The sequence below is a fragment of the Pholcus phalangioides genome, unplaced genomic scaffold (assembly GCF_987345545.1).
Source record: "Pholcus phalangioides strain wild (caught in Gottingen) unplaced genomic scaffold, Ppha-v1.0 ptg000011l_1, whole genome shotgun sequence".
NCBI classification, from domain to species: Eukaryota; Metazoa; Arthropoda; class Arachnida; order Araneae; family Pholcidae; genus Pholcus; species Pholcus phalangioides.
Window position 1 is genome coordinate 21,374,193 of NW_028301604.1, and position 27,262 is coordinate 21,401,454.

At 35.7% G+C, this 27,262-nt stretch overlaps 1 protein-coding gene and 1 non-coding gene across 4 annotated transcripts in view; one reads left to right on the forward strand and one right to left on the reverse strand.

The window, feature by feature from the left end:
* Positions 1-656: 656 nt before the first annotated feature.
* LOC149080214 (alanine--glyoxylate aminotransferase 2, mitochondrial) overlaps positions 657-27,262 on the reverse strand; it is a 61,061-nt gene continuing 34,455 nt past the window's right edge. For all 3 annotated transcript variants that reach the window (XM_089239271.1, XM_089239270.1, XM_089239272.1), the window contains 6 exons: positions 26,963-27,055; positions 12,911-12,980; positions 11,341-11,489; positions 10,784-10,933; positions 5,650-5,748; positions 657-1,099 (listed from right to left, as the gene is read on the reverse strand). In XM_089239271.1, coding sequence (XP_089095397.1) covers positions 1,004-1,099; positions 5,650-5,748; positions 10,784-10,933; positions 11,341-11,489; positions 12,911-12,980; positions 26,963-27,055 — 657 coding nt within the window. In that variant the 3' untranslated portion in view covers positions 657-1,003. The remainder of the gene's footprint in view (positions 1,100-5,649; positions 5,749-10,783; positions 10,934-11,340; positions 11,490-12,910; positions 12,981-26,962; positions 27,056-27,262) is intronic.
* On the forward strand, positions 4,293-4,364 carry TRNAA-AGC (transfer RNA alanine (anticodon AGC)). The gene has a single exon. It is a non-coding gene; the product is annotated as a tRNA-Ala (tRNA).

Genomic DNA, 27,262 nt, shown 5'->3' on the forward strand with positions numbered 1-27,262 from the left:
TGTGGGGGTCTTTTTTGAGCCCCACTTGATTAGAAACACCCGATAACCAATTTACATTCTGAATGCCGAAAATTTTAACTAGATCTCATTGTTACACACACACATACACACACACACATGAGGCCCTTCCGTATATTTCTTTACATTATAAAATTGGTGAATTACTAATAAATGATGAAAATTCTCTCATTTTCATGATGATTTACGTACCGAAAAGAATCATTTCTGTCTCTCAAAATTGACTTAAACTGAAAAAAGAAATAATTTCAAACTAATAATATATCTTCAATTATTTTTTGGCCCTCTGATTAACCGGGTTCCCGTTGGCTCATTGTACGCCGAATAAAGCCGTTGTTAATTGCCGGAGTTGTTCGCCCGTAGGCTTCGTGGAGAGTTCTGGTTTTTCTCACAATGTTTGATAGGTTGAATACCCCTGGATTAAAACATGAAATTTCTTTTCACATATAAAACGGTAAAATTAATTTTTACAGTGCAGTTCGAGGATTGAGTTCAATACATTCCTGATTGCTTTTGCAAATACAGTAAAACCTGTCTTCAATGGAATCGCAAGGGATCGAGATTTTTTTCCGTTGAGCACAGGTTTCCGCTTAATAAAGGTTCAATTGACATAACGTGAAAAAAAAAACACATACAAATTGAAGAGAGAAATACAGCAGATGTTTATTTTAAGAAATTGAATGGACTGGAACAATTAGTTTGTAAATGGGAAAGATGTTCAAAGAAATAGCAAATTTAAAAATGTTTTTTCCTCAAGCCAAACAACACATTGAGGAAAGAAACTTTCTGGATATTAATGCAGAGACAGACTTTGAAAAGAAAAGTTTGTAGTCTCCGCCAGGAAGCAGTAGTATATATATAGTTTGTAGTCTCTCCTGCAGGAGACTCTATACAAGCTTCTTTCTGAAGTTCATCTCGTGACTAGTTTTTTTTCCATACTTAAAGAATTCTCTGATGAAGACAGTTTAATATATCTATTCACTTTCTATTTTTCATAAAGACTGATTGCTTCATCTATAACATCAATGCAGAAATCAGCATCACTTCGAGTTACACACATTGGGGGTTTTATTCGAAACACCTGAAAAATATATTTTACAATAAACAATATCAAAAAAGTCAAAATATAACCAATTAAATACGATTTTTTTTTGTATAAGCATCAGGGCCTCACTTTGACATGAGAGGGGGGGGGGGCCCTGGACAAAACAGGAATGAGAGGATCCCTGTGACCCACTTGCCATGCAGAAATCGGGTACTGATTAGTATATTACTACAATTCTTTAGACTAAAATGGAAACAAAACCCTTCAGCAGATTAAAATAATCAGGGGATGTACCACCTTCTGTAAATTTGTAAAGAGTGTAACAACCCCTTGACTTCCACGACGCATGCAGCGTATATCCTCTCATTTAGATATTTAGCAACCAGGACATATGCCCTGTACATCGTATATTTAATAGGATGGTTGACTGAGTGTTCAAACCTGATTAGGGTGTCCAGGGCGAGATGGTGATGAGAATGTCAGGATTATGTTACGTGATGGAGCTGGATTGCCATCTTTGCGGCTCATGATATGCTTGGCAGATGTTAAGCTTTGAGACGCCAGCTCCTCTGTTAGTAGTCCTTCATCCATATTAATCAAGTTAGTATCTGAAATCACACCACGTGAATAATTCAACGTGGGATGGATTTTGACTGTTATGGGCATATTTGCAAGAGATGTGAGCTTTTGAACGAGTTGGGATTGTTTAGGTGTGTTAGTTTCAATGAGAAGGTCTCCTGAACGAAGAGCCTTCACTGATTTTAATGTGCCTATTGCGCCATAGAGAGCTTTGTCTATTACGAATGGTGACACTTTGGCCAGTGGTTTATCAGTATCTGAAGAATGCAAGAAGAAAAATGAGATAATAGGATCCGGTTCAGTAACAATTGTTTCACTCATGGCAGTTCTTTGACCATTTGGTGCATTTGAATTTTTCCCCATTTTGGAGATAGTTTGTTCGGCCCCTACCGACCATGCCCACCATGGAGCCCTATGAGGGGACGCGCACACGTAACCGGTGAAGGTTAGTAGCAACGTCAGGTTAGGTAGGAACTATACACCACTGAAACAGGCGAGCAGACGCGTTCAAGATCCAAGATCGTCGTGAAGCAGCACCAACAAACCTCAACGACATCCGGCAGGCCCGGTCCCTCTACCTGCCCAGTAGTGTAACCCCTTCAGCCACCGAGGCGACCAGCCGATTGACCCAGACGGGGCTAATCCAGGCCTCCCGTTTCAGCTGAATCCGAGGCCAAAGCTAGCGCATCAGGCTAACCAGGATCCCCATCTCCAGTCTTGCGGGTCTCCACGCACGGCAAACACGCAGGTAGACAGCGTCCTGGATGGGGCATACGCTAGAAGCAATGCCTCATCCGGGAGGACCCCTCCCCACCTGAGCGGGGCCCACAATGAGGGGTTGGACACAAAAGACAAAGACATGTACAGGACAGACAGACGCAAGACAAGTATTGTGAGGTGTATGGAAATTAACATGTAATTTGGGCTATTGAAATGTGAATGATATGAGCACAAATATGCGAAGACAATGACGTGTGATAGATTTCGCGTTACCCAGAGTGCACCACGAGGAGGCCTATCACATTACACCCCTAAAGCGTGTGTGTATTTTTGTGTGACTGAAAAATCGCTATGTACTGTACGTATATACGTTCCTTTTCAAAAAATAATCGTAATGTTATATACACTCTAACCTCCAATTTTTTTTCTCATCTGTGTCATTTTTCATGTATATTTTATAGTTATTTTTTAAATACGTATCTTGAAGCTATTTTTTTTAGTAATGTATATCTAACGTGTTTTGGCGCCCCTTCTCATTTGGCACCAGGTGCAATTGCACCGGTCGCACTGCCCTAAGACTGCCCCTGACTAGCAGTACCTCCATGAACCACAAACAAGAACTGGAACAAATGTGCAGGGATTCGGTGCCTTGGGAGCACCATGTAGCAAGAGAACCGTTTTGGCGCAGCTCTTGCACACCTGGAGTCCCCGTGGGGCAGTGATGAATTTTTCTTCCTTGTAATCTTCATCTCCACAAATAACCAGTCATTCAATGAATCTTGTATTAACAAGTGGAGAGGACATTTCTATATGGGTAACAATAGTTGGGAACCCCCTTGGGGAATTTGCCAAACCTGCCTCTATCTCTTATTTTGAAACATGTTTATATAGTTGTAATTATATAATTTTATAATAGAATTTATGTTTTCTTACCTTTTATAACCGTGCACGGTTGATTAAATTACTCTGTGATATTTTCATTGTTCATAGTCCAAAAAATGTGCGATCCTGATCACATCGCCATTTTCATTTATTGTTGTTGCCAATTTTGTTTTGTGAAAGTTTCTATAAAAATATATTGCCATTTCTTCAAACAAATTTGATGTTATATTTTTTTATTGGTCGTACTCAGATGTATATTTTTTTGAGATTGTCGGTCCCAGGAGTTTGATCATACCGCACTTCCTTTTCAAGTATAAATACCCGGAGTGATGATCGTTACTTCACATTTCATCGCACTCGCTCTCAGCTCAGTATACATCACTTAAGGTGAAGGTGGTCGCCTTTTGGTGAATCGTCTACAGTATGAAATAATTTGTCTCACTGGTGCTCGGCACGTCGCCAGCTGGTTTTGGATCTCATCATGCCTCCTCTCTAGTCATCCGTTGTCACCACCGTTGTCGCGGATCCTGTCATCGTTCGTCCATCGATTGGCTTGGCGTCGATCGCCGCTTCCAATCCCGGCTGCCCGATCGTCACCTCGGCTCTAGCTGTTGTGCCTGCAGTTCTCGCCGTCACGTGGAGCCTCATCTCTGGTCATGACCTTCACTCGTTCCCGTCAAGGTCAATGACGCCACGGCTCGTGTAATTCAAGAAAGATCGTCAAACTTCTGTCGCCGGACTATATTGATGAGTCAACAGACTTGCATGGGGATTGGTATGAATTTGAGAACCTACGTAATTGTTAAAAGTGTTAATAAATTTACTTGTTAAAATCTGGAAATTCTCTTGAAATAAGTTGTCTCTCTTTGTGTATTGATTGCACCAATTTCGCCAGATCAGAATCCTGGGTTGTTAAGCAGGGATGTTGCATATGCATTTGGCTATCTGGTGGCCTATGTCATTTACAAGCTATTAGTTGATTGTTGCAGCCATCCATGTACAAAGCCTTTCAACATATATATCGCTCCAAGGTTGAAATATTCTATCTGCTTCCATAGCTTAGATGGTAGAGCACTCGTCCAGCAAGCGAGAGACCGGGGTTCGAGTCCCCATGGAGGCAGTGATGAATTTTTCTTCCTTGTAATCTTCATCTCCACAAAAATAACCAGTCTTTCAATGAATCTTGTAGGTATTATCTCCCCGACAAAACCTTCCATGTTTTCAAATTTTTGTACACAAGAGACAAGTACAGAAATAATGAAGTCACCAAAAATGGAATGTGTACATTAAATACTGTGGAGATTATACCGTTTTCAAAATCAAAAACCGTCGAAATGTGTGACTGCTCCAGCCAGTTCTAGAGCTAAGAACATGTTTTTGACAAGAGGTAAAATAATTTCAGAATGACACTAGCATGAAAAAATGGTGAAGTTTATTTAAGAAAATCTCAATATGGTTGGGGGGGGGGGGAATGATAAATAATAATTTTGGAGCCATGTTGCATCAAATTGGTTTAGATGTAGCCAGAGCTAAAAATGATACTCATATTGAAATGTGATCGTTTTATGCAATGCAAGTTATCATAAACATTAATTATGCACTGTTTGTGTTGCATTTTATGTGTTATGTCAAGTTTTTCGTTTTACAAAGTCACTTTGGGAGTGGAATTTGAACTTTTTTTTTTATTAAAAAAAATCAGAAAACTCTAGGCCATGATTAGAACTGGGCAATATTGAAGTAGCCCAGTTCTAATAGCACTATTTCAGTATCCTATAAGACTGACTCCAGTCAAAGCAAAATGACAGAAATGACTAGATAACAAAAACAATTTTGGGTCAAAACAGTGTACTTCCAAAGTCCAGTCCATCAACTCTCTTCCACGATGCACAACCAATTATGAAGACATGCAAGTTTTTTAAGAATGACGCTCCTTCGGAACCACTTCCAAAAGCACAGTGCAAAATTTGTAAATTACTAGATTCAATGTAAAAATAAGTCAATGTGAAAACCAAATGGTTTTACTGCCCTTTCTATCCTTTTTAAAGGGATTTGTTTACATTTTACTATTTAATGCCAGTGTCATCGTTTTTGACAAAGAATTTTCATTTCTAGCTCTTTGCAGAGCTTTGTAAACATTGTTTATGCCTCTTCACATGCCCTAAATCACCTCGGTGACCATGGGAAAAAGATAATTGCGATAAAAAGCGCCACTTTTTCCCCTGGTAGTCAGAAATTGAACTATTTTTTTTATATTGAATCATGTTCCCCCATGGTCCATATATCCTATATACCAAGTTTCATCAAAATGGGAGCTACCTACGCCTGAGTAGTGTCAATTTACTTGTATAGCCCAAACTTTATTAATCTGTTGCATGTTAAATTAAATTAAAAAAAAAACAACTCACATTTCCATGTCTTCCCCCCTTTCCAACAAGAAGTCCCATGTCTTTAGTGTATTCAAATATTTCATTGACAGCTTCAACAGGAAGAGGTTTCTTCAACTCCTGTAAATGTAACATAGAGAATAATTGATCACTACTTTTAAATGAGCATAATAAAAATAATAAAAGTGAAACATAGTAAAGTGCTGATAAAAGTTTAGAAAGGAAAAATATACTTTAAAAAAATGCAGGTTTTCATGGTTGGTTTCATTTCTAGACTATAGAGCACCAATCTCCCCGTTAAAAAGGCTCGCCACAGAGATCAACAGGCCTACAATGGTACAATTATTCAATCGTTACACTTCACTCATTGTTTGAAGAATTTATGGCAGCACTATAACAAGCATTACACATAAACAACCTTCACAGTAGGTTCACAACACATACATGCACATTTTCCAGCATGGCCCAGGTTTTCAACCATCTGCTTATATCTCTCCATTGAGACAGAGCAGCCGGACATGATCTAGTCAGGAGGAAGGACTATAGATCAGTGGTACAAGTGGAATTAAACCAGATATTTTGTCTACACCTACAGTAGACACCTTCAGCTGTGATGAAGTGATCTTGGCTTAGCAGATATGACTGAAGCAGAAGTTATGTTGGTATTTTCAGCAATTGTGGGTTCAACCTGCATGGGACTTGTGTAGGCTGTGGACCAGTTGCAGAAAAGTTGGATAGACTAATCACAGAACAGACAGGCTTGGTTCAAGTTTTTCAAATAGCTGGAAGCCAAGCTCGGTTAATACCAAGGGTTTCTTTTATTGAAATTGTGATTATGTTTTCAATGACTTATTCATCCGGGTATGGAAATGAGTTATAGTTGAAAATGTTTTTTTAAAAGGATGTTATGGTTTCCTTCCGACATGCATGTTCAGCAATGGCAGATTTTTCAAGTTGCGCCAAGTGGCAATACTTTCCATACTTCGCGAGAATGGTTTTGATGTATCTCGTATTGGTCTTGGCATGATTAGGGGAATAGTGTTTGATGTACTTTAATATCAGCAAAATTTTGGTAATTGTAGCATGCCATATGATTTTCACTGATATGTGTAAGTTTGTGGCAATCCAAAACCCATGTAATAAATCAAATCTCCTGACACATGCTCTGGATCTGTGTATGACGTCCATACATGTATACTGTTAGAGTTTGCCAACACAATTTCAATAGTTCCTCAAAGAAATTTTTGACAGTTAATGTCTAGATCAAGAAAATTTTGTGTGAATGAAAATTGTTTTTCTCCAATCATGCAAAACAATCATGGGGTTGCAATTCAATGCACATACTTGAGATATCTACAAAAGGTAGTAGCAATGTGTATTTCTTTCTACCATTTCTGACATAACCTGTACATTGCACCATGCTGAAGTGTTAATGTCTACAGGGGTCCATCCATACTTTATTGTGTATATATATATAGTGTCCTGCTTTTGTGAAAATGATTCATAATTTTGTGAAAAGTAATTTTGTGGGAGAAGCAAAACAATCTACCGTATATACTCGTGTATAAGCCGAGTTTTTTTTGTGGAAAAATTCGTTCTTCAAGTGGGGGGGGGGTCGGCTTATACACGGGTCAGTTTTTGACGAGAAAATATCGACCCCCGCAATCAGTAGTCATTTTTGTAACTATAGATGGCGCTAATGATTAGTAGCGATAGATTGTGTTGCAAATCATCAGAGTGATTTTTGTAGCTATACATGGCGGTTGTGTTAGTAGTGTTAGTACTTTCCAGGTTAAATCCACGTGGTAATTTTTTTCCCAGGCAGTACAAGTCGTGATCAGCCACAGAAAAATCATTGATCTAGTGTTGTATCAGTAAGTATCAACGATCAAAAATGGAGAAAGCAAAAATGTTTCCGTATGATGCATCTTTCAAACTGAAAGTTATCAAATTCGCGGAAGAAAACAATAACTGTGCTGCAGCTCGGACATATAATGTAAATGAGAAACAAGTGAGAAAATGGCGGAAAATGAAAGAGAAAGTTTCTGCCATGCGAAAGACAAAAAAGACTCTTCGAGGAAAAGTATCAGTGTTCCCTGAACTTGAGAAGGAATTAAATGAATGGGTGCTACACCTCAGACTGAAAGGTACAATCGTGGCAAGGACAGCCATTCGTCCGAAAGCATCGAAACTAGCTGAGAGTGTAAAATTCAAAGACACAAATCCAGAAAAGTTCTATGCATCCCCAGGTTGGCGCACTCGTTTCATGAACGAGCTTACGCCAGCGAACAAAGATCGCACAAAAACTCCCACAAAAATTGGAAAGCAGAATTGAATCTTTCCAGAAGTTCATAATTGAACTGCGAAAAAGACATGGATTTGAACTGTCAAAAATCGGTAATATGGACGAAACTCCAGTTACTTACGATTTCTCAAGCAATAGAACTGTTGATGAACTCGGGGGAAAAAACCATCTTTGTTAGAACAACTGGGCACGAAAAAACACGATTTACGGTCGTGCTATCGTGCATGGCCGATGGAAGGAAATTGCTTATAGTTGTGATTTTCAAAAGGAAGAAAATTCCTTCGAACATGAAGTTCCCACCAAGAAAGATCGTGAAAGCCCAGGAAAAGGGCTGGATGGATGAAAAGGGCATTCTACAATGGATCCAGGAAATATGGAACAAAAGGCCCGGAGCAGTGTTCGAGAAACCGGCATTATTGGTATGGGATATGTTCAAACCCCACAGAACCGATAATGTCAAAGCCGAGGCAAAGAAATCGAAAATATCATTGGCTTTTATACCAGGTGGGCTAACGTCGATTGTGAAGTCTTTAGATGTGAGCATCAACAAGCCTCTCAAAGACGGAGAAATTTCTGGATCGAATGGATGAGTCCCGATGATAAAGCAACTACAAAAAGGTGGTGCCTGGAAGAAACCTGACATTGGCCTAGTGTGCCAATGGGTACACGAGAATGGCGTGGAATTCTGTTTCCACCGAAATTATCATCCGATCCTTCAAAAAGTGTTGCATCAGCAATGCGATGGACGAAACTGAAGATGATATCCTCTGAAAGTGACAATGGCGATGTCAGCCCAGATGAAGATAAAAACGAAGATGCCGCACCCCCTATGATGATATGATCGATTACGATGAGCTTGGAGACTCAGAGGAAATGGATTAAAAAGTTTCAATCATTTTCTATTGTAAATTTCTGGAAGCTATTCATTTTGCATAAAAATATAAGAATTTTTTTCCCTTAAATGCACTGATTTTTTGGGGTCGGCTTATACATGGGTTTTCAATTTATTGCGGTTTTGGTGGTCCTGAAGTGGGGGGGTCGGCTTATACACGAGTATATACGGTAGTTAATTTTATACAAAAAGAGTGAAATTTCAAATTCATGGTTTTGTTAATTTGTATTTTGTGAAGGGTATGGATAACGGATACAAATTTTAAATGCACAGACCCTGCTCTATATACTTTTACATATATGAAGTTGGTGTGTGTGTGCTAGCACACACATATTTTCTCATGTTAACACAGTGAGTGCAATGTTGAATTTTTTTTTTCTGAATTTGGCAGGAATTTATATCTTTTAGTCTTATTCAAAGTGTAATAATATAGCCATAAATTTTTCATGAAGTATACAGATGTGAAAGACATACAATAGATTATGTACAATATGAAATAATGTTGCATGATATGACAAAATTTGCACAGATAACAGATGTTGGAAATAGACACCACTTGTATTTTGACTCTTATTTGTACCACTAATTGTAATTATGCAACCTATACTATACTGTATTACTATTTCTCAACAAAATATAGAGAAAATTAGGAATAAAGCAAAACAAACAATACACTGCTAACTAGAAAGCAATATTGCACAAAGGAGGAAAACTTATTGATAATTTGAGTCTCAAAAGTTCAAGGTTATGGAAAATACTTGAATGTTTTAGAATTCCTTCTCAAAACCTTTTTGTTTTTTGCCAAGAATGTGTTTTGATTCATTTTTCTTACGAATGTGCATGATTTTAGTTAGAAGAGGGGTCTTCAATGGACCTCCTCTAAGCAAAAAATTTTCACAGTCCTCTCTATCCTGTTCGTTCCAGAGGTACATATACCTGTATGTATACCTTAATTTTTAATGGTTTTAAAAATTCATTTTTCAAGTTAAGACTTAAGGGTACCCAACTCAAATGGTAATAGTAAAGATATGGACCCAAATCAATTAATTTTTTTTCTTTTTAAATGGTATTTTGACATATAATAAACACAAACCAATAGGAATTTTTTTTAATGGTTAGTTTTGTTTCAGATTTGAAAAAGCTGCAGTAAATTTCTGTGCTTGAATAGCAAAATGTTATGTCACTTTAAAATTTTATGCGACACCACTTTTCTATATAAGATTCAAGATGTCATAAAAAATATGTAATAAAAATGACTTATTACAATTTGCATCCATTGTTTAATTCATTCACTGAAATAGAAAGACTTCTGATATTTTGTCATTTTCTAAACATTAACAAACAAGACTTTGGAATGCAAAAAATTTAATATTTTGAGAAAACTGACTTATAACATTTTGCCATCCAAGCACAGATTTTACAGTGGAAATTTTTTTTTTAAAATAAAAATAATAATAGCATTCATATTAGACTCCCATTGCTGTCCTTGTCAGCTTCCCTTATAAAGAGTAAGTTTTGAAAGCCTAAATCTGTAAGTAATTAAGCTGTTGAACTGAGAACAACACAGGTAAGAATAATTATGAATACTTAGGTACAAAAAAAAACAGTTTGGAACAATTATATTCTATCACATGAGAATAAGTTCCATTTTCAACATTAAAAAATTATATTGCCCCTGTTTGTAAAGGCCATCAACAAGTGGGAGGTTGTGGGGGCTCTAGCTCACTGGCCCAGGGATGGACTTCACATTTGCTTATTTTTTTTACTGTATGTTTGCTATAAAATTTATATAGAAAGACCCTTTCCCTCTGAAAGTTGTTTTCTACTGTCTTTTAGATAATCTGAGTTTCCAGTAATCAGAGATGCTCTCAGTCTGTTCCATTCACCTCCAATTATAGAGACTACTGGACTACTGTACACGAGGAGTTTACCTGTAACAAAATTAGGAAAGAACTTACTTTGTCAATAACAAGTTCAACTCCAATCATCAAACCCTTTCCTCTAACATCGCCTATGATTTCATGTCGATTTCTCAATTTCATTAGTCCTTGAAGCAGGTGATTACCAACATGTTGCGAGTTTTCCATCAGTTTCTCCTCATCAATAACCTAAAAAGATGTATCTATTACATCTAAACAAAAAAGCATCTCATGATTATAAAAGGCCTTTCCTGTCAGATAAAGTGAAAAAAAAATTATTATAGAAAAACATATCAAATGAGTACTAAAGCAACCAATTCAGAACTCAACATATTTATAAAAATTTTGTGATTGAGATTTTTCAGGGGGGAGGGGGAATACAATACTGAATAGTAGGGTGTATATTTTTGAAGAAACATTCAAAAAGATTTAGATCTTTCTCTCCTGCTTGAAGAACAGCTAAAAAATATTTAATTTTGTTTGTCATATTAAATGGCAATACTTTATTTAAAAAAAAAATAAAAAATACACATTCTCTATCTAACTATATTAGCTTGGAATAATTTAAAAAAAAGTGTGAATGTGAAACCACTTACATCAAGTACAGCAGAACCTACAGCACAAGCAATAGGATTTCCTCCAAAAGTATTAAATGTTAATGCTTTATTTAAACAAGCAGCAATCTCTGCTGTTGTAATGACTGCAGCAAATGGGAATCCATTTCCTATTCCTTTAGCCACTGTAACTAAAAGAATATGTGGTTTTTTTACAATATGGTCACAAAAAGAAAACAGCACAGTTCAAAACTAGTAAAAAAAGAAATTATCAAAACCATGAGAGTATAACATGAATAGAATAACAAAACTGTATCGATAACAGCAAGTTCAATCATTTTTGTTGTATCATGGTCATTTTTTACACACAAGGGCCAATTAGACTGAGACCTACAGTTCATACAATTTAAAATGATATCTCACATGTGTAAAAACTTTGTTTGGAGCCGCCTTGTGACATAGGGAAGAACCCATTCATTTTTGTGTTCATAGGGTTCAAGGAAGGAAAACTCCTTCAGAGTAAATATTATATTGAGAGTTTTCTAGCCAAAAGCGACCCTTATTCGAAAATCCTTGTTCGGAAGTTCGCCTCAATGTTAATCCAATGAAATGCATTCTGTTTCAAGAAAATACGTATTGTTCAGAGGTGACTTATAGGAGGTACCTTCACAGGCAGATCAGGGGGGAGTGGTGAAGGCGACGCCCCCCAGAACAAAAAAAAAAAAAATCAAAGAAAATAATCTCTGGGGGTCCCATAACACCCCCTTCTGGTTTGTTGCATCTTCCAACCACCCACCACTGGGTTCCACTGTATTTTGTTTACATCTGCACACAAAGGACACTTAGTGTAAAAATAGAAAAACTGCTCAAAAGATTCTAAAATTTTGATGTGCAAATTGCAAATGAAAATTTATTGCCTCGAGCTTGTTGCGAGTTAAAACAAAGTATGTTGATGTTGTTTGGTTTAGTCAGACATTTGAGATTTAAGAGATGAATAAATTTATCAGATTTTCAGCATAAAGGCAAATCAACTGCTTCAGGCTGTTTCTTCATTGATTGCAATGGTTAACAATCAGTTAAATGTTTTCTCATCCAAGCTCATGAACTCGCTGAAATTTTTCCAAAGCTCCCTGGTTCGTCTTTGGAAAAATTTCCGAGTTGAATAAATATTTACTATAATTATCTGTTACCCGTGGCTTTGCTCACATGGATGTGTTAACCTGAAAATTCCCACTATACACTAGAACTACTGAGAAGTAATTTTGACCCCACTTGGAAATTTCATTTTTTATCTAGATTTTAAATGCACTATGAGAATGCATTTTATAGGAAATAAAATTATTTATTTTTCTCTTCTAAAAATAGAGTAAAGAATTGCCGTCCTAAGATTATGAAATTACACACACTTGCTAAACAGTCTATATCTAGACATTTGCACCCAAAGTTAGAAAAAAAATAAAAGGCCCATTTCTAAAAGAATGGAAAGGAAGTTACCTGAAGGTCCCCCCACCCCTCCACATTAAAAACCAATAAAAACACAATAGTGAACATGTAATTGAGACTTTTCATTGGATTGAGTAGAGTTTAAAATTTATATATAATACAAACTAACCAATATCAGGAATAACATCATGGCTCTGAAATCCCCAATACTGCCCTGTTCTCCCAAAGCCAGTCTGCACCTGATATTCATAATTAAAGGATTATTATCATCACACTGAATTGAAAAAAGTGTTTAGAAACTGAAAAGAAATTTAAAATATTTGAATCATAAAGCTTAAAAAAAAAAATTCTTGTAACATCAATTCTTCAGACATTATCCTATGACAATTATGAATTTTTTTTAGCAGCAATCAAAACAAAAACATCTATGTCACTGGGAAAGAGATTTTTCTGGTTGTTATGCTGATACAAACCTTAGGGAGAAAACTGTTTTCTTCAGGGGAAAAAAATGGTGCTATATGCAAGCTGTTATTGCGATTTTTTCCTTGCTTTTTTATGTATTATATATTTTTTTGTTGGAGTATGCATTTTTTTTTTCAAATTTGTAAATAAGTGTGCAAATTTCAATTTCATCTTGAATAAGAGACAAAGGACTTTGTTCAATTTTAGGGTTAAAAAATCCTGCATCGAAAGTGAAACTTGAAATACTGATATCTCAGACTCAAGCCAGCAGGATGACCATCTTCAGTTTCAGGAAGTGCATACAGGGAAAAAATAGCTAGTGTCACTCAGAAAAAAAAGTCAGCATTCATCCGTAAATACAATGGCGATTACATTCACCTTTCACCCCTCCAGACCAGATGGTAACTCAAACAAGAGGGGATGTTACCGAGGAAAAAAAATTTACTAGGACTTTTTTTTATGCCCCTTTTCATTTGATGCCCTAAGCATGTTTTTATTTCCTTGGTTAATATAGCCCCGTTATTCTTTAATGGCAGAAAGAAAGGCCCAACTTTTTTCAGTGATAAAGAATGCAACCCCCCCCCCCGCACACTCTTTTACTCTTAAAATAAGCTAATGCCATACCTAGTAACACTGAAAATGATATTGTAAGGGCTATAAACTGGAAACCTCCTTTCACAAGCAATAATAGTTTAATGGGAAAAAAAATTAAATTTTAATCAAAAATTTCCAAAACATCTGTTGAGAAAGGAAAGGGTTTTGTTTCAAAAAATTGTAGCCCCTGAAATTTTGCGGCACGGTGCGACCACACCTTTCACACCCCCTAAGTATGGCTCTGGATGTTGAGATCATGGTAAATTTTTGAGAATATAATAAACCTAGGAGATTAGTGCCCTTTCCCCTCTATTAATGGCCACCCACTAGTCTTAAATGTAGAATTAATTAATAGCTTAATGTAATTCAAATAATCAATATAACAAGAGCATCCAAAAGAAAACAAATGAAAACTATACGTTTTGTAACGGTACGAACCCGCGGCGAGTGGAGAGGGACCACCTCATTTAAAATAACTGCTTTGAAATAAATTTTGTTAGTTGGTTCTCTCCAGAGTTGTTGATTTTTTTGATTTAAAAAAAAAAAAATAGATTTGATTTAAATGAGATTTTTTTGATTTTTTTTAAACAAAATATAAAATATATATATATATTACTAACACACTAGTCACTAATCTATGCTTTCTTTAAAGAATATAACATTAAAGAAATTTAAACTTACAAAAATAATGACTATTTAAAAAATATTTGCAAACTAAAGATAAAAAATCACACACACACATACTTATGAAATATTTCAGAACATTTTATTAAGAAAAGGGGGAAAAACACTTCTTGAATAGATATCTTACATCAAGTATTAAATAATTTTACCCTGTGTGAATTTCATTTGTTTTCCTGTGTGTTCATTTGTTTCATTAGAAACACTAGTTTGGGATGCTTTGTCTACTCTTAATCTGTTTCGCTATTTGGAATGAACTGCACCCTTGAAAAAATCCTTTCAACATAGGCATCAGTGATTTGACTTTAGTTAGCATGTTCACAAATCGCATATCGTTCTCTGCAATTGTATTTTTACCCAAAACATTATAAAAACTATTCCACCACTCAAAATCAGACATTGTATCAACAACCTTAGGGTGAAAAAAAAATTTTTTTTTAGCATGAAATATATATGATTCCAACTTTCCCAAAAACTTTAATGTAATTGCCAAGAAACCAGAGCCACATTTTTGTTTGATAAATTCAAGACCATTAATTCCCTATTAGAAGTTAACACTGATGAGCTTAGAATAAATCGTCAAAGTGTGCTAATGATTGTTCATACATATTTTTATACTCTGATGACAAAACCTTTTTATTGTTTGATGTTGATACTTCTATTATCTTCAATTGCAGCTTTTTCCATGCCAATACACATTCAGCTATGGAGCAGTTGCGTGTGTGTTCCTTTGTACAAAATTGTTAATTTTGGCTATTGGTTTCAGAATTGCAATTATGTCCTTGACATTTCTTTTTGAATCAATATTTAAGATTTCACTAGAGATGTTACTATCTGAGATCTGTGGTATTCACAAACTTTGGTAACAACTGACGAATTTTTAACATAAGATTCAAGAGAATCGCAATAAGTATTCCATCATACCTCTGCAGGAAGACCAATGCACTTCCACCTTACACATGATACCATGCTTTTGAGAGATGATTGCAGAAGTATCTAAATATACTTGTAACATGCTTTGTTACATCAGTTATAACCAAATCTTCGGCTAACAAGTTTAAAATGTGGGCACTATACCAATATGTAAGTCCTGAAAAGCCACGCTTTTCATCCAGTCTTTTTGGAAGAAACCATATTTGCAGTAACAAAACTTTGTCTGTAACAAAACTTGATATTTTACATTTGAAGTTTTATTCTATTGACTTCACTGAACTGAAAACATTTGCTAAATAATTTCCAGCATGTAATAAGCCGGATGTGTCAATAGTATCAACATGGATGGCTTTACCACATCATTTGACAACACACAGAATTTATTCATTATGATATCCATCCATCCATCGCCCCATACAAAATTTTTGATTTTCTAAGTCAACTTTACATCCTCTAACTTCATCATTGTAAATCTTGGGTAACCATTTATGAGCTAAATTGGTACGACTATGGTATCTCTGATATACATATTACTATATATACAGTATTATAATATAAAAATATTTCAAAATACAATATTTAAATTACTTTTTAAAATAATTTAATAAAAATTTAAATCACTTTAGAGCTGCATAAATAATTTTATTCAATTACAACAGATAGTTTTTCATATCTGAAAAAAATTGTTTTAAATCAGTGATTTAAAAAAAAAAAAAATCAGTTGATCTAAATCATGATTGATCTAAATGATTTAAATCACTAATTTTAATTTCAATTTATTTTTCTGTACATGAAAATATTACAGTGTATTATAGAAGATGTATGAAATTATTATGTATTACTACAACCCTGGTTCTCTCAAAACCAAATTTTGCAAGTCAGGTCATTGGTGCCGGCCCAAGGTCGTCGTCAACCCGGAGCAATTGGTAAACGTTGCTCCAGAGGCTCTCAACTGACTGGTGAAATGACGTCATTCTTACTGCCGCTGCATAGTAATTCCGCTGATGTGGAAAAAGCTGGAATATATTATATGCAAATCGGTGATGCGGTCGCCGCTTCAGTATAAAAGGCAGTGATATTGTCGTCTCTACACACTTGTATTCTCACTCCACTGATATCCAATAGTACTTTGCCACTCGTTGGTTAACTCCACCTGGGGAATTAGGGTGCCATAAGCTTAGAATGCCTCTGTTAATTCACCATTTTCCTGAACTCTTATTAGACCGCTTCTCATGATGTAAAGCCTGCAGAGGTAAAAGAACGGATGAGTCAACTTCAATATCCAGCTACGAGATGGACTTACTCCCGGTGAATGGATATGTGGACCGAGGACTTGGTGATATTACCTTTTGTCAGAATTTGTAAAATATTCTGAATCAAATCCTTAAACATTCTATCTGAATTAAATTTAAATTGAAGTTCTAATTCTCGACTCTAGTTGTGTTTGCTCGTAATGCTCATTATTTTTTATCCCGGTTGTGACAACTTAAACATCACAAAAAGTTTTAAATGTAACGTTTGACTTGCATTTCCTGGTTCATTATTAAATGAAGTCCAGTGTGATCATTGAATGGGTGAAACAATGAAAGAAATTTGTCTTTCATTAAACAATTAACATTTATTCTGTTAACTATTAGAATTTAACACAACTTTTTTACAAGAAAATATCACAGTTAGCTTTCTCTCTCAAAACATTATATTGAAACAGTAAAAGAACCCTCTCACCACTTTGTCCACAAATTCATGTGCTAATCCACATTATCTACAAACCAGTCCAAGATGTTACAATTAAGTGTTAGTCTTTTATACACCATTTGATCGGAGAAAACCCCGGAGCCGAGTTCACACAGGTTTGCATCCTGAAATGTCTGTTGAAACCACAGGCTAGACACTGCATAGGAGACAGCAGGAAACGGACATGGAGAATGGCCCAGAGGCAGCTGGTCTGGCTACCGATCAATCCACATAACATAAGACTATGCCTACTTATGAACATCACATGAGAACCTGTGACAAGAGGAGAGAAGTGCTGAAGCACACTTTTCTAGAATTAGTACATTGTTTTAATTGAGAGATCACCTGGCATACGCCTTAGCAGGGCGAGACGCCTTAGAATAAGTAACTGTTTCGAAGACGCAAAAAAACTCACTACTTTTAGCTGGTATACTGGCTCACAAAAAAAGATGAATTTCTCAATATACAGATCTTGCTCACCATTTCTATTCAAAAATTACAAGTGTCTACTTATTTCCCTCTTTATCCCCAGCGGGTTTTTCTGAGTAGAAATGACACCCAAATTTGCACTGTAGTTATGTCTCTTTTTTCTATTTCCTGGAAATCCCCCCCATCCTTCCCCCAATGCAACTGCGATGCCTCGCCCAAATTCTTTTCAAAGCAGGGCACTTTTATTAGGTGAAACTAAAGTCACAGACAAAACCTGCCATTGCCTTCCAATCATGGCAATCATAATTAAGCAGCAGCCCCACTGCTTTGGAATGGCCCCTGTCCAGCAAGTCCAACCTGCAGTAATTCTAAACACAGATTGGGCTGTACACCAATGAACCAGATTGTAGGGAAGAGAAGTGTCAACTTTTTCTCTTCCTAAAAAAATATAATTGGGAAAAAAACGAAATTGTTGTACTCTGAACACACATACACATGCCCTCTCTTTTATTACCCATACGTCATTGAGAACTACAGAAATGTTGCAGCAAAACGCTGTTCTCCAAAACTAAACAATTAAACAGAAAGACTGGATAGGTCCTTGCTCCACTAGTCTCTTCCAAAACCTTTTTATTCCACCAGTCTTCGAATTCGGTGGTGAACATATGGCGAAAAAGAAGAAAAAAAACTACAGTTCAGAAATCGCTTGTTGTAAAAACCATGTTCCCACATGTTTGATAAATTTTAAGCTAACTGGTAATCCCCCCCTTTCCCAGAATTTTCTCTGTCCAATGACTAATAGTTTTGAAGTTAGAGTAGGCGATCATATTCTTTACCTGATACTCGACTTCTGGTTCTTTCTACACGTGTTTTCATAACCATAGGATATATACATATTCGCCATGAACGTGTATTATTGGTAATTGGTTATTATGGGAAGTTCTCATGCAGAGCAGAAAAGAGAAATAATTATAAGTTTATTTTCGAAGAAATTTCACATATCGTCACTGATGAAGGGGAGAAGATTTTATACCTCATGTGAGTTGACTTTTATCTAAAGAACAACTGTGTTTGTTATTGTTACTCTGTAATACAGGGTTCCCTGCAAAATCTGCTTGATCATTTCCCTGACCAAATTCAGAAACTTCCCTGACCTGACTAAAAGCACGTACACAGTCACGAACATATATAATTTGAAACCGTCATCATTCATCATTATATCATTTCTAGGTAATATTTCTAGGAGCAAATTTTATACCTCATGTGAGTTGACTTTCATCTAAACAACTTTCTCTATTGTATTATTAATTTTGTAATAGTGTGTATTCTGTCTCTCATACCAAAAATATTTTTTTGTCAAACCTCACTCCAACAATACTCAGTACAATGATAATTCCCTCTTCAACGATATTTTTTTCAAATTGTGTTTAGACACATCCTCAGTCTAAGTTGCCTCTCGGTATAATGGTAATCCGTCTACAGCATAGGTTCTTAACCAGGGGTGAGAAAAAGCATTTTTGGGGGTGTGAGATAGAAAAAAAATTTCAACATGTTGACCGATTATTCAGGAAAATTGAAATAAAAATTGAATTTTTTGATTCTTAAAAAAAAAACATGAATAGAGCAGCGATTTTGACACCTTATTTTTTAACTTTTGCTTGTAGAAATGTGTCACATAAAATTTGCTATGCAAAAGTTCCTTTTTTGATTAGTGTTCACATTTGTTTTCTGGTTTGATTGAGAAAAAACACTATTAATACCCAAAATATTTCGCAGTTTATTTACATTGTTTTACTTTGTATTAGCATGCTGCGCTTAGATTTGGTACTGTCATAAGCATAACTCAGGAAATCAGGATTCCCCCTACCAGGTCCTAAGCCCTGGGGCCAAAGGACCCAACATTTTTTGTTTTTTCATGCTATAAATTCGCTATAGAAGGGTCGGTGAAAAGCCTGGCTCGGAGGGGGCCCCCAATAAATAAAGATCCCACCCTTGGGACCCTGCTCCAGGATGTGGGCCATGCAGGAAATACATCAGAAAATTCAATCGAAAGCCAAACAAACATATATACTGGGTGTCCTGTAAGTCCTAACTCTGCCTTTATCTCATCAACCATTGATCGTAGAGGAATAGTTTCAATTTAAAAAATTCTCAAAATACATTCAAAAATCACCCTCCACCAGTTTTAGGAGTGAAAATAGTGCGCCACAAAATAAAAAAATAAAAATTTTATAAGGACACCCCGTACTAAAAAAACCCAATTAAAAAATTGTTGCCCTGCTCTTCTGAGGCCAACAAAAACATTGAAACATTTCTGCAATATTCGCAGAGACATTTGAATCCAAGAAATGGAGAAAAGTTGAAAAAGAACAGCATAAGTAAGGGAAAGGAACATTGTCCGTTAGTTTGTGCTGTTCTTTCCCAAATATTCTCAGTTTTTAAATTCAAATATCCCAATGAATGTTGCGATTGAAAACATGAATATTCTTTTTTTGTTGGCCTCAGAAGAGACAGGGCAACTTTCTAATTGGGGTTTTTGGGACAGGGTGTCCATACAGCAAGACTCAACCCAATTGGGTAAAGGGCTTATATCCCTCAAGGGACAGAGTCCAGGTCTTGTCTGGTTCTTCAAGGTGCCCATACAAAATATTTTTATTTTATGGCGCACTATATTTTCACTCTCAAAACTGGTAGTGATTTTTTTTAACACACTTTGAGCATTTTTCAATTGGAACCATTTCTCTATGACAAATGCTTGATGAGATAAGGGTCGAGTAACAAGTTACAGGACACCCTGTATATTGTTGTACCGGCTGAAATCAATAAGTGATTCATTGAAATTATTTCCAGAATTTCCAAAAATGTTAAAAAAACAGTAACTTTTTTAGTTCAGTTTTTGAATTTTTTTAAAAACAAGCCAAAATTAAAAATTTTAACAGTAGCCAAAAAAGGCATTAACTAATAAATAAATTAATACATACAGATAATTAATGTAATTGATTAAAGAAAAAATAACAAATAGAAAATTGATTATTGAAGCAGGTGCGGGAAGGTATATATTGTACTGGGGGTGCGGGATAGAAAAAAATGGTAAGGAGCCGCTGCTCTTCAGTGATATATTTTCTTGGTCCACTGAAAACAAAAAGCTTAGATTTCCTGCACCAAGTGGTTTCCAAATTATGTGCTGTGATACAATGACAATCTATCCATTCAGTAATTCAATGCAGGGTCGTAACTAGGCAGAGCAACGGGGCTCCAAGCCGAATTAGCGACATCACAAAAAATATACACACATTTTGTAACCTTTTCAAAGAACCCAAGAAAAAGTCTGCCCCGAAGCTCCTGAGAAGGTACACAATGTCGCTGATTCAAAAAAAATGGTATGATTTATTAAAATTTTTCTTATGATAAACTGTGCATCAGTCTTAAACCTTTTCACATTTGTGGACCTGTGAAAATGTGTGAAAAATTTAGCAAACTGAAAAAAAATAAGAGAGAAAGAGAATGAATTCACATACCCGGTGATGGATAATACAGAAATAAAACTCAATATTGACAAATCTAGAGTCAAGGAACAAGAATTTATTAGTATGGCATCAGTTTTTCTGTTAAAACAGAAAAGTTCATAGACACTGACTGGGTGGCCAAAAAATAAAATGTTGCAGTGTATCACAAGCCTGGTGCAAGCCTTGGATAAAGTATTATAGTTCTATTTTTTTCAGTTAGGCTGGACTGGAGCTGAAAAAAATTATCAACAATTTTTTCCAGCAAATACAAATGGCAAAATGAACCAAAAATGTTTGGAAACCACTGGGCTACACTCTATGTACAGTAATATAAATGTGTGCATGGCCAGAGCCATCTTCAGGGGTGTGCGACAGGTGCAGTCACACTGGGACTCATGATTTAAGAGCCCTTACATTTACTGTAACAGAAGTGAAAAATATTTACATGCATCAAATATATATACATTCGATCCCACTTATAAAGTTTTCGAAAAACCGTCATGAAAAAACATTGTAAGTGGAAAAATGCTGTAAATGGGAAATCCTGTTGAGAATTAGTTAGGATGGAGACCACGAAAATAAGTCATACTAAGTGGGAAAACATTCTAAGTGGAGACGTTATAAGAGGGATAGACAGCATATTTTTTGTAACAAGATGTCTGAGCTTCAACTGATTTGATTCTGGAATTATTTCTCTCATTAATTCTGAATTTCCATCGATTAAAGGAGTTTTTCCCTATTAAATCCAGAATTTTCATAAATTTTTTTGATTTTTGATTTTTTCAATCAATTTTGAATTTTCAGCAATTATAGGATTTTCTTTCTTTAATTCTGAATTTTCATGAATTCTGAGATTGTTTTCATGAATTCTGGGATTTATTTTCACTGATTCAGAATTTTAATTAATTCTGAGATTTTTCTTTCATCAATTCTGAATTTCAATTGATACATATATTACACTGGTCAACAGTGGTTTTGGTGCTAAGGTTTTTTCAGGTGATTTCATATGAATTTGATGCCCTGAATTCAAATATAGTATTAGTTTTTGCCTAGCAGCTCGAGTTTTTAAGATATAACATTTTAGTGAACTATATATTACACTATTTTAAATGAAATCCATGGATTAAACAAACAAACTAAATCCAGAATTTTTATTCTATTATACAAATGTTATTGTATTTAAAGAAAGAGAAAAGTCATCAATTAAGCCAATTACTCACTGAACACTTCGGAAACTTCTTTTCCGTGACAGTCTTGAATGTATTTTGGCACAATCCCGTTTTAAAGACCAGCAGTAATCTGCCATCATATGGCTATCCCATCTCCCTTGGTAGCGTTCCTCCATAATTTTAATATCCTGGTGAAATCTTTCACCTTGTTCCTCACTAGTGTCTCCTAAATTATCAGGAAAATGGTCTAAGTGGTTGTATAAATAGTGCATTTTAATGCTCATGTTACACCCAAGGGATCTGAAACTATTAAGCATCTTGTTTACTAGTACAACATAGTTTCAGCTTTGCGTTTGCCCAGAAAATTTCTGATAACTGCAACAAATGAAGTCCAGGCTTTTCTCTCAACCTCATTCATCGAATGTACGAAGGCAGGGTCTTTAATCAGTTGTCTTATTTGTGGGCCATCAAATATTCCTGCTTTAATTTTCTCCTCTATATATGTAAAGCATGATCCATTCTTATCAAGAGCCTTTACAAACTGCTTCATAAGACCTAGTTTAATATGCAGTGGAGGAAAGATGATTTTCTCTCATGCAACTAAGGGGTTATTAATGATATTCTTTTCCCCAATGTCCATGTTTTCTCTCCTAGGCCACTCTTTTCTAACCCAGTGATGTGTTTTGTCTCTGCTATCCCAGAGGCACAAGAAGCAAGGATATTTGGTGTAGCCATTTTGCTGTCCAAGGAGAAAGTTTACCATTTTTAAGTCTACACAAATCACCCATTGATGTTCATGATAATTTATGTTCTTCAAAACCAAAGCTATGGTATCGTATTCTTCTTTCATTTTTGTTGAGTGAGCAATTGGTATTGAACCATATTTGTTCCCATTATGTAGAAGAACACATTTCAAACTTCGCTTAGAACTGTCAATAAATAGGTGCCAATCATCCGGAAAATATTCTGGAAGACCCATTTTTCCCAGGAGACCTCTAATATTGTGACAAAATACAATATTTTCTTCTTGAGAGAAGAAGGGTAGCAGATCTTTCTCTCTTGTACGATAAAATGTAATTTTGGTTTCTGGTTCAAGTAAATTTTTATCCTTCAACCTAGAAGCCAGTACTTCAGAAGCGTCTTTTGACAAGTTGAGATCTCTGATGAGGTCATTTAGCTCATCTTGGTTGAAACGTTGGGGAATTGATGATATCTCCTCATAATCACTGTCACCTTCAGTGGTATCAGAAGGCTGATCAGAGGGACAATACTCGTCCTCACAGAGCTCTGGTAGCTGGTGAAACGTTGGAATTGGCACTTCTTCTGAGTGAGAAATCGGGCACCTTGCAGAGACTAAATCGGGATAAGTCCACTTGTTACGGTTCTTTCGATTGATTCCAGTAATATTTACTAGGCAGAAATAACAGTCATCGAAGTGATTTTTGAGTTCTCTCCAAACCATTGGTACGCCAAATTTCAGACTTTCCCTTTTTCCGGTAGTCCACTGTCGTAAATGCTCTGTACAAGTTTTACAGACCCGATGCGGTGCCCAGGTTTTATCCTGATCACCAAGCCTAACACCAAAATATCCAAGATAAGCTCTCTTTACAAAGTCACTAACAGATTTTCTGTTTTCCGGAAACGTGTATTCTCCACATATGTAGCAAAAGACATCAGGATGATGTACACAGCTTCTTCTACTTGAACTCATTTTATTTCTATTCAACAACACAAAAACAACAATCTACGTTATAGGTTAACTTTATAACAACTCTTTACTAAACAGACATTTCAAGCGACACCAACATCAACCTATCTGCACGGCGCGAACTCACAAACTAATCTCAACTGCAGTTGAAGTATTGAAGGTAACTTCAGATACAGGATAGGTAATTCCATCTATCTGATTTTTCTGGAACTAACTGAATGGCAGACGGTTCATAAGAAAGTTAAATCCTACATATTGCTGCCGTCCGCTTGAAATAGCGTTAGTCTTCTTTTTATAACAATTGGATTAAAGTAATAGTATTTATTTATAAAATAATATATTATTATTTCATAAATGTTATTTTAATTCAATTGTTATAAAAATAAGACTGACAATGGGTCAAATATACAAGAACCAATCCTTGTATAAATTTTACGACACTCATACTTGAAAGAATTGAATAGAAAATAACATTGATAGATAAGTGAAATTATCTAAAAATGTAGAGCTGATAGAGAAAAACTGATTTCATATTTAGATTCAGCAACCCAAATATACCGTTCTAAAATCCCAGGCACCAAAAAAAAAAATTTTTTTTGTTGACCAGTGTTATACATAGATTTCTTTTTCCATTAATTAGAAATTTTCATCGATTCAAAATTTAAATTATTTTTTGTGTTGATTTACAGATTTAAATGTGTTAATATTTCTTCAGTATTATTATGTACAGATTCTGCGATAATGCATAAATCTTTGGATGAATGATTCCTCTCTCTAACAAAATAAATAAAATTGGAGCTAAGGAGCAACAAAATTATTTTCGCACCAGGCTCTGCATCTGATAAGAGAAGCCCTGTGCATAGCAGTGCATTTGTTAACCTTTTGGGTCTCATGACCCATTTTTTCCTTACTTCCTCCCCCACATAACAAGTAGTTTTGTGATTGTAGGGCTGCGTTTCTCAAACTTTTTCCACCCATGGTACCCTTGCCTTTGTTAATGTTTATCCGCAACTACCCAGAATAGCCTAAAAAGGACCATTTAAAAGTCTTGAATGGGCATACATCAATAAACCAACTTGTTGCAATGCCCCAGAAAGCTGTGACGTCCACTTTAAGAACTACTAGTGTAGGGGGTACCCTTTCAGCAGCATCATAAATAAGAGTTTTGCCACCTCCACAACTTTAAAATTAGATGATTTTATGACGGTGTTCTTTGTTCCCACCTAAAACCGTCGCCTCTTAAATTTTGCCACCAGGGGCAGTTGCCCCACCCTTCTAGTTCGCACCCTAGCCTTCAGTGTCATCCTTACTCATGGCCCACCCGGTCACGGCTCGTGGATCTTATATGCATAAGAGGGTCTCATTATTATTAGATCTGGTACAAAGATTTCTGAGTCGTATGTAAACTGTATAAGTTGGTAAGGTAAGTCTGGTCATATAGATCTCCTTGAAAATGTCTTGTGATGCTCTTGAGAGGCCTTAGGTACCTCAAAATATATTCTGGTGCTACTAAAATTGGGTTTTACCCTCATAGATAATCAAGGATGTTACAATAAACTAGCAATTCAAAATGTATTTATTGATTGTACTCAATTTTACAGTACATTCAAATGACCCGCAATGTTATTGATGGGGATGAGGGTTTTCAGTTAAAAATTTCAGAGTACGTGGCAAATCCAATGAAAATACAGAATTGATGGGAAAAAGTTCTAAAATGCATAATGAAATTATTCAATTTCAGATTATATATTTCAGCATGATTTGTTTAAAACAGCAGTTCTCAACTGCTCTTAGACTCTGCTCTCTGTGCGAACTTCCCATGAGCTCCGCGACAGCTCGAGGAAATAGAATAAATTGGTAAATAATATTTTTTTAAAAAGAGGCCCATGAGGCTGCGCCATAGAAATTACAACAAAACAGGTCTCTGCAAGTCAAAAAAAGGTTGAATATCCCTGGTTTAAAAGAATTGACAGTTAAATAACCCGTACTTCCTCCCCAACCAGATCATGGCTTGCCGCTCTGTCCCAATGAAGAGATTATTGGGACAGACAGGATAATGAAGAGATTATTATAAGCAGGTGATTGAATAAAACCTGGGCCATGCTGGAAAAATGCCCATACCAGAACAGCCCTTAGAGGTGTGAGATGTGGAGAGATCCATTTCCTGCCACTTTTTTTTGTTTATAACCGAATTTCACAATTTTTATGTGCACATTTTACATATTATTCAAATAACATATTCGAGGAATTGAAAAAAAAACCTACATTAATTTATGTGCACAAAATTCTAATCAGTAATAAATAATTTGTTTTTTCCCCATCATTTGTTTTTCCCCCCTTACATTTTAAAAGTTATAAATTGTTTTTAAGAAAGCGTAAGACACATGTTTCGTATGTGGCATCACATACACAATTACCTAATATGAATTTCAAGCTAAAACTTGAGTTAGACAAAATGAAATATGTTATCAAATTAACACTTCTAACGTGGGTGATTTCAGCTATAACAGTAAAATGGTTTTATCCTTTCTTTTAGGCGCAATACTGACACGATATCCAAACCCTGTCATCACCGTCATCTCATGTTTGTTTTTTCCCATCTTATATTTTTTATCAACTTAAATTGGAGAGAAAAGGAGGGACAAAAGATCGAGAACTCCGGTCTCCACCACCTCCTTGTTTCCAGAATTTAACTATAAATTCCACTGTGGGTAACTTCCTGCAGCTTAAGAACGAGTTATAAATTCTAGTTAGACCATAGACGGAAACAGACCTGAAAGTCTGGAGGGGGATCCGATGATGTCAATTCATTTATACACATATAAATTAGATTAGTCTGCTCCGCCTTTGGCACTGAGTTGCCTGCCCCCATATGAGTCAGACGAGGTTGAAGTGGGATCTCAGTCACCCCCCCCCTCTTGCGATGCTGCAATATAAATGAAATAATTTAAATGAATGAACTACAGAGAGGTTCTACTTTATTAAGAAAATTTTTTTAAATGTACCTCATCAGCTATACATATCCCTCCACGATCTCTTATGGCACTGTAAGCTTCCTTCAAATAACCCTTTGTGAGTTGCACTGAACCACCAACTCCCTGTAAGTGAACATAAAAAATATCTGCATAATGTGGTAACATATGCAATTTAAAATCTCTTGAGCATTAAATTCAAGTGAGTTTTATTAGTATGTTTCAGCAAAAGCAGGGTTGATTAAAAAAAAAGAGGTTTAAACCAGAATTTTTTGGTTTAAACTGGTTTTTTGGTTTTAATAGCATTTACATTAAAAACAATAAAATTTCTGA